Source organism: Ornithodoros turicata, chromosome 1, assembly GCF_037126465.1.
Source record: "Ornithodoros turicata isolate Travis chromosome 1, ASM3712646v1, whole genome shotgun sequence".
Taxonomy (NCBI): Eukaryota; Metazoa; Arthropoda; class Arachnida; order Ixodida; family Argasidae; genus Ornithodoros; species Ornithodoros turicata.
The window spans coordinates 187,292,899-187,303,636 of record NC_088201.1 but is presented as its reverse complement, the minus strand read 5'-3'; the positions used below and the strand labels follow the sequence as shown (position 1 = coordinate 187,303,636).

At 45.9% G+C, this 10,738-nt stretch overlaps 1 protein-coding gene across 4 annotated transcripts in view; it reads right to left on the bottom strand.

Moving 5' to 3' along the window:
- Positions 1–684: 684 nt before the first annotated feature.
- Positions 685–10,738, bottom strand: part of LOC135374171 (uncharacterized) — a 57,633-nt gene continuing 47,579 nt past the window's right edge. Inside the window, exons 9-11 of one of the 4 annotated variants that reach the window (XM_064607195.1) lie at positions 10,445–10,555; positions 6,415–6,450; positions 685–748 (exon numbers count right to left, since the gene is read on the bottom strand). In XM_064607195.1, coding sequence (XP_064463265.1) covers positions 713–748; positions 6,415–6,450; positions 10,445–10,555 — 183 coding nt within the window. In that variant the 3' untranslated portion in view covers positions 685–712. The other 3 variants (XM_064607186.1, XM_064607198.1, XM_064607199.1) reach the window with 3 other exon arrangements.

Here is a 10,738-nt window from a genome sequence, read left to right as displayed (position 1 = left end):
AGAGCCCTTTTAACAGTGCACATTCTTGTGTGGGGAGTCCTGTTATCTCTTCCTTACCAAGTGTTCACGTAGCTCAAAACCTCTTTATGCGAGTATATTATACGTAAACGGTGCTTGGAGGGGGGGGGGGGGGTGCTGTGCTCGTACGCTGTCAGCATAGTGATGTGTGCGCTTGTATCACCGTCTGAACTTCATTCTAAACTTCTGTCGTTTCAAAGCAAGTATATTACAGATATGCAGGTTGTTCTTATCCCATACACAATTAATAAAAAAAAATAATGAAAGCAGCACCGATGCCACCTCTACAAGCGCGTTATACGGCCTGGTTGGCATCCTTTTTGAAAGCGTATGCAGGCACTCAATCGTAGCTAGGTCATTGGTTGAAGAAATAGATCATATTGACAGTATTATATGCGCATCTCTCATATACAAGCTCAATACTACTCACACACCAGGCAGTGACAAGACACGAGGCACTCTGGAAATAGTTCACAAACACAATGTCTGCAGATCTTTACTTTTCATTCACCGTTACTTTTCCCTTTCTTTTCAGAAGAGAAGTTCTTGTTCTCAATCAGCAGCTCTCTTGTCGAGCACCTTCCTTATACATATTCTAGATCTCTGTGTCCTGATCTTTTGGCAGATTCGCAGTTTCTCACTGAGGGTGGCTTTGCTGCTGGATGGTCGGGAATAAGGTTTCCGCGTATATCGCTTAGGCGGTTCGTGTCACCACTTGGTAATAGGACTCCTGCCGTTGAAGAAACATTTTTTTATTCAGTTTGCTAAATGATATGCTCTAGAATGTGGGCTTTATACTATGCAGCGAGGAAGGCTGTCATAGGCCCCTGGGCTCCAGGCATCCAACATTCGTTTCAGCATGCTTTGATGCACGTACATGTTACAGTTGCTATCAAAGTCAGTCATCTGAAAACCATAACAAATTGAATGAGTGAGCGTGGTGTGAATGAATGATTTTATCAACTCATTCGTGTGTGCGGGGACGGGACTGTACCAGCCATTTATGACGAATACCTTGTGTCATTACAGGGTGCAAACGTTTCTTGGTAAGTTAAAAAGTGTTTGTGAGAAACCTTGCTTAAACTCTGCGAATGCCAAACATCCCTTGGCAGAAGACGTCAAAGAGACATTGAGGGGGAGTATGAGCATGAGGGAGTATGTGAGGAGGAGGACGAGCGTGATGAGCTGCGTGTCTTGTACCAGATATTCGATGTCTTGTTTCCTTATAAGAGGCAAAGGGTACATGTTATCTCTTGTTAATAGGGCTAAAAACGCAAACAAAAAGGACAAAGGACAGACAAACACAGCACTGTAGCACAGCAACAGTGGCGTTTTTTTTTCTGTCCTTTGTTCTTTTTGTTGTCCCCTCGCGCTGGGGGTTTTGTCGCTTTTAATACGCATCACCAACCCGCCCGGGTTTTAACTTTATTTCAGTATTTCGCCGAAGTATTTTATCTTCAGTAGTTCTCTCTGGATTCACTAAAATATTCTCCAAAATACATTTGATTCTTTCAGCTCTGATTTTCAGCTACCAGTTTTGCAACCGTACTGCTGGTGAGGCCGGCCAATGGCAATAGCAACAGCTTCATTTTCATGATAATTATTTGGGGTGGGGGGATTATTGCGTCCATACTCTACCCGGTGCTGGTGGTAATGCGGTGAATTAAAATACTATGTCGCCTCACCGGAAAACGGTAACTGCCAAAATATTTTGTGTAAGTAGTTATTCAGACGTGAAATGTCTTGGGCAACTGACGAAATATATTTTTTCCGAAGCGTTGGGTATGTCTTTAGAAATGTTCATAAACGATACCGGTATGGTGCGATACGTATAATGCGTTGGTGACGGCATTACAATATGCCATATGTTTTGGAATTTCGTTACATGCATTAAGTACCAGGCACATAGCACTCTGCTCTGATTTAATGATGTTCCGCCCTGCGTTGAACATCACTAGGCAATATATGACGCAAAGAATGCCCGATTGAAAAAATCACCAGAATTACTCTGATGTTTCCTGATGTTTCTGGCGTTAACACTAGACCCTTTTGGTGTTTGTAATGTGCACATCGAAAATATCTGGCGTGACACCAGGGTGATTCTGGTGCTGTCGAGTTCTCCTAATGTCAACACCAGAGTGGCCTGCTAAGGCAGCAGAATGATTCTGGTGCCTCCTACAATGCTTGGTGTGCGCACTACACAGATGTAGTGCTTTAATGTGACCATTAGAGCGGTCTGACGTTGTTCACAGACACTATATACACCTACAGGCCCCACACTACGTGTTGTTACCATGAAAACCGCTATTTACAATGATCATGAGTTCGTTAACACAACTTATTTTTCAAAGGAGTGATATTTCGCATCGCAAATAATTCACTCGAGTGTCGAAATTTATACGCTTTTGTTGCTTTCACTCGAGTTTGAAAACGAAACTTTACACTCTCATTATCACCAAAGACAGCGCCAGCGCCATCGACATTAGCGTCTGTTTTGAACTCAACGGGCTCGCCGAGGTGGTTGAGGTAGCGTTCCCTCCTGGTTTTCAACATAAAAACCGCGCACGAATGGGAGCAACCTTGAATATGTGTTTCGGAAGTTCTACATTACGTGTCGTAGTTTGCTTTCCAACCTGTACACTTGTGCAAGTATGAGAAAATACAAGCGATGCATTCGGGGCAGATGTGAAGACTGGTCGTCATTGTTGTGGCGTCCTTGAATGTGCGTTTCGTCTGGCATCATGTGTGCTGTGATTATTCATTAGATATGGACGACAAGAAGAGAGGACGAAAAATGTGACGGAGGAGTCGATCGAGTATGCTTTTCTAAATTATAACTGTACCGCATGTGGTGCATTCACACTTGCAGAAGAAATAACATTGCACTTTTTTGTACTTTTGTATTGTGGTGTGCATGCTTCTCCTAAATGTCTATCATCAATGGCAGTAATAATACAGGCAGCTTTGTTGCACGTACTTTTCTGTCCCTGTTTCTGATTCTATTCAAAGCACTATATGCAAACAGTCAGTAGCTTGCTAGCAGCAGGGACACAGTGGAAAGAAACCTTTGATATCTTGTTGTATAGGTGGCGTGCATATGACGTCACATCATAGCTTCACCCGTGCTTTTTCCCTCTTTCTGGTGACCTGGCGCATGTCAATGCACCCCACATATTGTTGACTGATTTGATGGGTAGCTAACCTTGATGAGTCAATCTCAACCAGCTTTAGTAACGGAATAACGAGCAGAGCGTGTTCGAATGTTGCACATTCATGTATGCATGGCAGGATCCCTTCGTGGTGTTTACTGATGGGGGGGATATGTTTATTAAGATAAAGAAAGAGGGAAAGGTCAGACGATCAAACGATCGATGGTGTCCAGAAATGTCAGAAGAGCTTTGAGCGCAGAGCGTTGCTGGGCTGGATTAGGCCAGGAACCAAGCAATTTCGATAGGGAGAAGGGGCGAGAGCCCAGCTGACGAAGAGATTCGGAGAGTGTGGTTTGGGAAGGTTGGTAGTGGGAGCAATGAAGCAGAATATGCTCCGGATGCTCAAGAACACCACAGTGACAGCAGGTGGGAGAGTCAAGTTGTCTCAAGCGGTAACGCCACTGAGCTGTAAAGGCCACATCGAGGCGCATTCGGTGGATTAATGCAGCATCTTGACGAGAGGTGTTTCGTGGCATGCGAAAAGCGAGCGTTGGATCAACTCTGCTCAACATAGACGGGGGATGAATGTCGGTTGTCCATTGGCGGGAAGCCAGGACAACCGAGAATCAGAGAATCGAACGGCGGTCTCCTCTCAGCAGAACAATGCTGGTCCATTTCCGATACGAGAGTGCTGCTTCTGCGGCGCCGTCGGCCTGCTCGTTCCCCACGACACCACAATGGGCTGGAACCCACTGGAAAACTAGCCTGTGGCCTGCTGCGTAGATAGTGTGATAAGCCATTAACACATCTGTGACTAGGGGTGCGGATGGGCTTCGTACGTCGGAATTTTCAATTGCTTGAAGTGCAGATTTGGAGTCTGTTAAGACTGCCTATTCCCGCGGTGTAAAATCAGCGATGTGTTGTAGAAAGTAAATAATTGCATAGAGTTCCGCAGCTGTGGAGGAGGTTGGATGTGAAAGGCGTCTTCCGTGCACTACGCGTTCGGATGGTATGACGAATGCTGAGGCGAACTTGTTGTTTCGGGATGCGCCATCGGTATATGCTGCAGTAAAACTAGAAAACTTCTCATCTACCAGAGCATGAAAATGGGCTCGGAGGACTTGAGGAGGGACCTGATCTCTTCTTTCCAGAAGGTTTGGAAGGCGTACAAAAGTAGGCGGTACCGGTAGAGACCAGGGGGCTTCCGGCGGTATAGTGTCCTCAGTTATGAAGCCAGTGAGAGTCTGGCGTGTCCTCTGCGCTACTCGATAGAAGTCGCTTTCAAGGCGTTATCGAATTTTCCTGAGGAGCGGGTGGCGGGGAATGTGAGCACGCAAACGGAGGAAGTGCCGAGCCGTTTCACGTTCACGGAGAACCTCAATCGGGAGCTCACCAGCTTCAGCCAGTACTTGCCGTGTTTCAGCCATGCTTGGAACTCCGAGGCATCGACGAAGGTTTCGAGCAAAGAAGGACCGAAGTGTATTTAATGAAGTGGTTGATATCCTGTGCAGAATAGGAAGGCTGTAAAGCACAGTCGCACTCATTAATGCCGCGTGAACCGCGAGCAGGGAACGCTGATCACAGCGCCATCCAGAGCCAGAAAGATGTTGAATTGCGGGGAGCTATCACTGGACTTTAGTTTCAAGGTGTTTAATACGCCGAGCCCAGCGCAAGTCCGAGTTGATTACCACGCCAAGGAAGCGGTGGAAGCGTACCGGCTCAAGCTTCTTTGTACCAAGCCAAAGAGGGAATTTGGCCATAACTTTGCGCGGGATATTATTTAAAGCGAGCTGCAGGCGGCGCTGTATGGCTGGGCGTGATGTGCCTACTGTCCAAAGGGCGACGTCATCTGCATTAACGGAAAACGACACTTTACGAGGAATTACTGATGGTAGGCCGGCCATCACCACGTTGAAGAGTGTCGGACTGAGAATGCTTCCTCGGGGTACTCCTTGTGGAACAGGATGCTGAGGGCTTTGGTCTTGCGACGTACGGATAGCGACAGTTCGGTCCGTAAGGAAGTCTTGGAGCCAGATGAAGAGCCGACCGGATACCCCAAACGAGCGCAAGGCGTACAGCACACAAATGGGCGAAACGGTATCATATGCGCGCTTGATGTCGAAGACAACCGATAGGACGATCCGTCGATGGGCACGAGCATGTTGAACTGCAGAGTCTGGGTCGAGAACTGGATCCATGGAGCTTCGGTGGCGATGGAATCCTGCCATTTCTTGAGGGAACGCACGTTGTTTTTCGAGCCACCAGTCGAAGCGATGCAAAACCATTCTGTCCATCGGTTTCCCCCCAGGCTCACAGGGCGAAAGGAGGATAGGGCATTTGGGGGCTTGGCTGGTTTCAGGATTGGAACAACCAATGCCTTCTTCTATGTATCTGGTAAAAATTCTTGTTGCCAAGACATATTAGACACATGAAGGAGAGCTGGGAGTGACCGGCCGTCAAGGTTTCGCAGGGCGGCATACCTGATTTTATCGGGTCCAGGGGACGAGCCGGTGTTCACAAGCTGCAACGCTGCCTTTAGCTCGATTAGTGTGAAGTCGCGGTCCATAACTTCCGGTGCACGGGGCCACTCTTGGTGAAGTTCAGCTGTCAAACTGTGGACAAAACTGCAGGGTAGTGGCGTGGTCGAGGCAGCCGCCGGAGTCGTTAGTACAACACAGAAGTCCGTCGCTAGCGTGTTTTCATCTACACCCTTAACGATAGCCAAGACCGCGTGAGGATTCTTTTGAGGGGGCGTCTCCTTCAGAGACTGAATTGTCCGCCAGATCTTCGTGGCCGGATCAAACGGTGAAAGGTGGTTGCAAAACTTACGCCAACGCTTCCTGTCCTCTTTCTTAAGTTCTTGTGTTACTTTAGCTTTCATCCGGCGGTATTCCAGAATGCCCGTAAGTTGCCCTGTCCGACGAGCAGTTCTTTCTGCTCGGCGACGTAATGCTCTAAGGTGGTTAATTGCTGCGGAATGACCGACATGGCCTGTTACCCTTTTAGACATGACCACCGCGGACCACATTCCTAAATACCGCGGGTAATGGCTTGAGAGAGAGCCTCTGAGGACATACCGGTGTGCACAGATGTTCTGAGGCCCGCACGAAAAAGTCTCCAGTTTGTGAAAGAAATCGTTGTACAGTATTCTGCCTTGCACCGTATTTACTGAGTTTGAGCAGCAGATTGCGTATAACGCTGTTAGATTAATGTAGCGTCTGGATTTTCTGCACGGTACATTACTTACTGGGTAGTCTCTTCCCTTGCACAGGCCGTCTTCATCCTGAAAGAATGAACAGCGTTCTATTAGGAATATACTAGATGGTGTATTGATTCATCTGTGGGAAAACTGTGCACAGTAAGAAGAGTTCTTCATCGGCAGCGCAAGGAGACGCTCACATCTACTGCATCAGACATGTGACTGGAAAGGATGTAGGCATGAGATTGTTGGCACTGCTGAATGTTAAAGCCCAAATACACCAGGGCCAACGGGACGAGACGAACACAGGCCGTTAACGATGAAAGATGAAAGTTACTGAAAAGGTTAGCCAGCTGTAGGACTCGAACCCACATCTTCTGGATTACCGGTCCAGGGCTCTACCAATTCAGCTAAGCTAACACGCCTTCTCAGCGACTTCCAGGGTGTGTCATCTGAACGGACAAACCAGTCGCTCTCTCTCACTCATCTTCCTTTCACTCTTACATTTTTGCTCACTCATACACACATTCATACGACAAGGATCGACGCAGGGAAAACTGATGTTCTGAGGCTGGAACAACATAGAAGGGACAAATACATACAAAGCCTCAAATTTCTTAAGAAATTAACGATAAAAGACGAAAGTCACTGAAAAAGTTAGTCAGCTTTCGGACTTGAACCCACATCTTCTGGATTACCGGTCAAGGGCTCTACAAATTGGGCTAAGCTAACACGCCTTCTCAGCTACTTCCAGAGTGCGTGGTAGAGTCATGGACCGGTAATCGGGAAGATGAGGGTTCAAGTCCTACAGCTGCCTAACCTTTTCAGTGACTTTCATCTTTCATCGTTAATTTCTTGGCCAATTTGAGGCTTTGTATGTATTTGTCCCTTCTATGTTGTTCCAGCCTCAGAACATCAGTTCTCTCATGTTAAACAGTTGCCTCCTCGTCGATCCTTGTCGTATGAATGTGTGTATGAGTGAGCAAAAATGTAGGAGTGAAATGAGGATGAGTGAGAGAGAGTGACTGGTTTGTCCCTTCAGACGACGCACCCTGGAAGTCGCGGAGAAGGCGTGTTACCTTAGCTCAATTGGTAAAGCCCTGGACCGGTAATTCAGAAGATGTGGGTTCGAGTCCTACAGCTGACTAACCTTTCAGTGACTTTTATCTTTCATTGTTAATTTCTTTAATCGGTAATTTGAGGCTTTGTATGTATTTGTCCCTTCTATGTTGTCCCAGCCTCAGAACATCAGTTCTCTCATCTTCAACAGGTGCTTACTTTACACATTTGATTTTATTTGAGAACTGCACCTCAAGGTTCGTTTCTTTGATTTGGCTTGGTCCTTTTCCATGCATTGAGGCCAATAGCTTTCAAGTTTATTGACTTAAAATTTACAAGCTGATATTCAGGACAGTGCCACAGATTCGCGCGTATATCTTACGTGTATGTTACACTGATTCCTCTGAGCTCATGATGTAACCGCGTATTAAACTGTGGACACAATTAAAGATAGAATGTGGGAGTTAACTTTGTCCAGGATCTAACCACAATTACAACTTTTATAATAACAAGTGTGAGCTTCACATGCGTGACCACCATCAATGCGGCAGAAAAACTCACAACACGGACAGTTTCCCCAAATTTTACCCAACTGGCTGACAAGTAGCGTTCGTTATCACCTGACGTGTTTCGACTTTTTACGTTCGCCTTAGCACGCCTGAACTGAGATTTTTGCTCCTTATGCGCTTAGCATGATGCGTGACATAGACGTTGTTCGAATAATCTAAAGGATTTGTCTGCAAGTTACGACAGTGCGACAGTACAATGAGCCCCAGCGGCTTCAGTGCGGCCGGACGGGTGTGACAGGATTACATCTCCGCTACAACTGTGGAGACCGCTTTATCGTGAGTACTACTCTAAAGTGCTTTTCCATGTGTACCATTTCGAAATATTGCTTCCACTAGAAACTCTTCCCTTTATTCCACGTCACATTGCACGTAGTGAGGGCTTTGAGTGTATAATAGACAAACAAACGTTGTGGCTGCATGCTGTTTTACAAGTAACATCCAGTGTGTGCTAATGTTGCGGTTATGTTATGTTATGTCATGTCAATCCCTCTACGGCACTCGTTCCTTCTAGATCCTTCACGCCGGATGTTCTTGAACCCGCACAGCGAGCCAGGCCCATGCCCTTGGTCATTGCTCCTGAAAACCGGGAAATTCTCCTAGTTGAAATGCACAGCTACTGCACAACGGAAATGTTGAAAGATTCATGTGCGTTCCTAGGCCACGACTGCACGAACATAGTGACTGTCCAGGCACACACGACAATTACATGTTGAAATTACGTGCATATTTACTTGTGCCTTTTCAATTTTCTGGAAAACTTAACCTGCTGGGGCTGAATAGACAACATCGATCCATCGTGTGCTGTTACGAACGTCGTAAATATTCTGTTGGACGATTCAAGATGTCCACAAAGCAGCCAAGCAAGGAACCAACCAAACGTGAAATATTACGTATTCCATGTAACCCTGTAATTCCTCAACTGCTATCATTTAACTACGTTATACTAGAGGTGTATACCAGAGTTCGAGGTAACTCGTTACAAGTAACTCGTTACTGTAACTAAGTTCCTTTTTTTGGTAACTTGTAACTTAACTCGGTACTTTTACGCCGTGGTAACTTTCAGATGAACTCGTTCCTTTATCAGGTAACTTTGCCAAACTAACTAAAGTTAAGTTCCAAGTTACTTTTAACTCACTTTTCACTCATATCCACATATTTTCTTGCTGTCTCTCCGGTTCTTTCATGGTATTTTTTGCCATAAAACGTGATATTCAATCAATGACAGTATTTCGTTCAGGAAGAAAGAAAAAAGTGAAGCTGAACCATTGTGCGCACTCAAGCAGTAAGATGCAAGGCGTTCCAATAGACCTCTACCAGAGAAATGTCATCATCACATTGGTAGACAGACTGAAACCGAAACAAATCGGAAAGAGAGGGCTGGGTTCCACAGACGTACACTTGTTCGCTGCCTCCCATTGAAAGAAAAGCAGGACCGAGGGTCGCGTCCCTTTATGGGACCATATCGTAATCCCCTCAAGGCCGCGGCTTTCGGGCGCAACCTTGTTCACCTCTAGCGTCGAGCGTACTTCAGCGCTACCAAATTTGTGGCGCTGTCGAACACTATGACCTCATTTGTTTATGAACAGGGATATCTCTATTGTTGGACATAAACGAAAACTATCTAAGCGTTAACGATGAAAGATGAAAGTCACTGAAAAGGTTAGCCAGCTGTAGGGCTCGAACCTCGAGTTTTAGAACATCGGTTCTCTCATATCTAAGCGTGTTGCACTCCTCCGCAGGCCACTCAAGGTCTAACTCAACTGCTCCCCCGTGCTGCACCTGCGTAATGCTATTTTGTGTCCGAAGTAACTTGGATGTAACTCGTTCTTTTTGCTGAGTAACTTAGTAACTGCGAGTTACATTTCAGGCTGAGGAACTTCGTTGTTAACTTAGTTACATTTTGCACACGGTAACTTAACTTGTAATGAGTTCTTTTTGACGGGTAACTTCTCAATCTATGGTGTATACACACTATAGTCTTAGTTCATTGTGTGTTATAAAATCCCAATCATCATCATCATCATCACCACTACCAGCAATCTTACAGATTATTTAAGAGAGGGTATTAAATACGGAGGTGGTTTGACTTCACAGTTAGAATTCGCTAAGAAAGAAACAGGAAAGGCGTGAAGTTGAAAATGGCAATAGCGAAAAGCTTTGCTAGCTCGTTGGAACAACTGCTTTTGAAACTGACAATACCACAGCCTATCCCGGTTACTTCACCAGGCGCGATGCCGAACAGGTGTTCTACGGATGAGAAAGAACGCTCTACGGAAACGACATAATTTACTCTCGTTTCTCTCCTTGTCGTTGCTTTCGCCCCTTGAAGATTTCTTAGTACTTCAGGATCGACAAGTAGTGAGACCAGCCGAGATTCCATTTTTGCATGGGCACTGCACTGCAACTCCATAATATCTAGTTTATTTATTATTGTTTGGTGATCTACTTACGTCCGGCTCCCAAAGAGCACAGAATACTCCTGGTGGCACTTCTACCTTTTTCCAATCATTGCAGTGGATACAGACTCGTCCGGTAGTCTCCTCCCACGAATCCCTCTGCAACTGGTATTGTTATTCATTTTGATTACCATTCGCAGAACTGCACGATGTGAAACAAACTGATGAAAATTCAGAGCCATCTTCGTGGACTTTGGAATGTGATATATCATGATGTTAGGACGCACATATCGCGGTACAAGGTATGTCCGTCAAAGAACGTGGGTTAAATAATGGATCGCGAGGGGA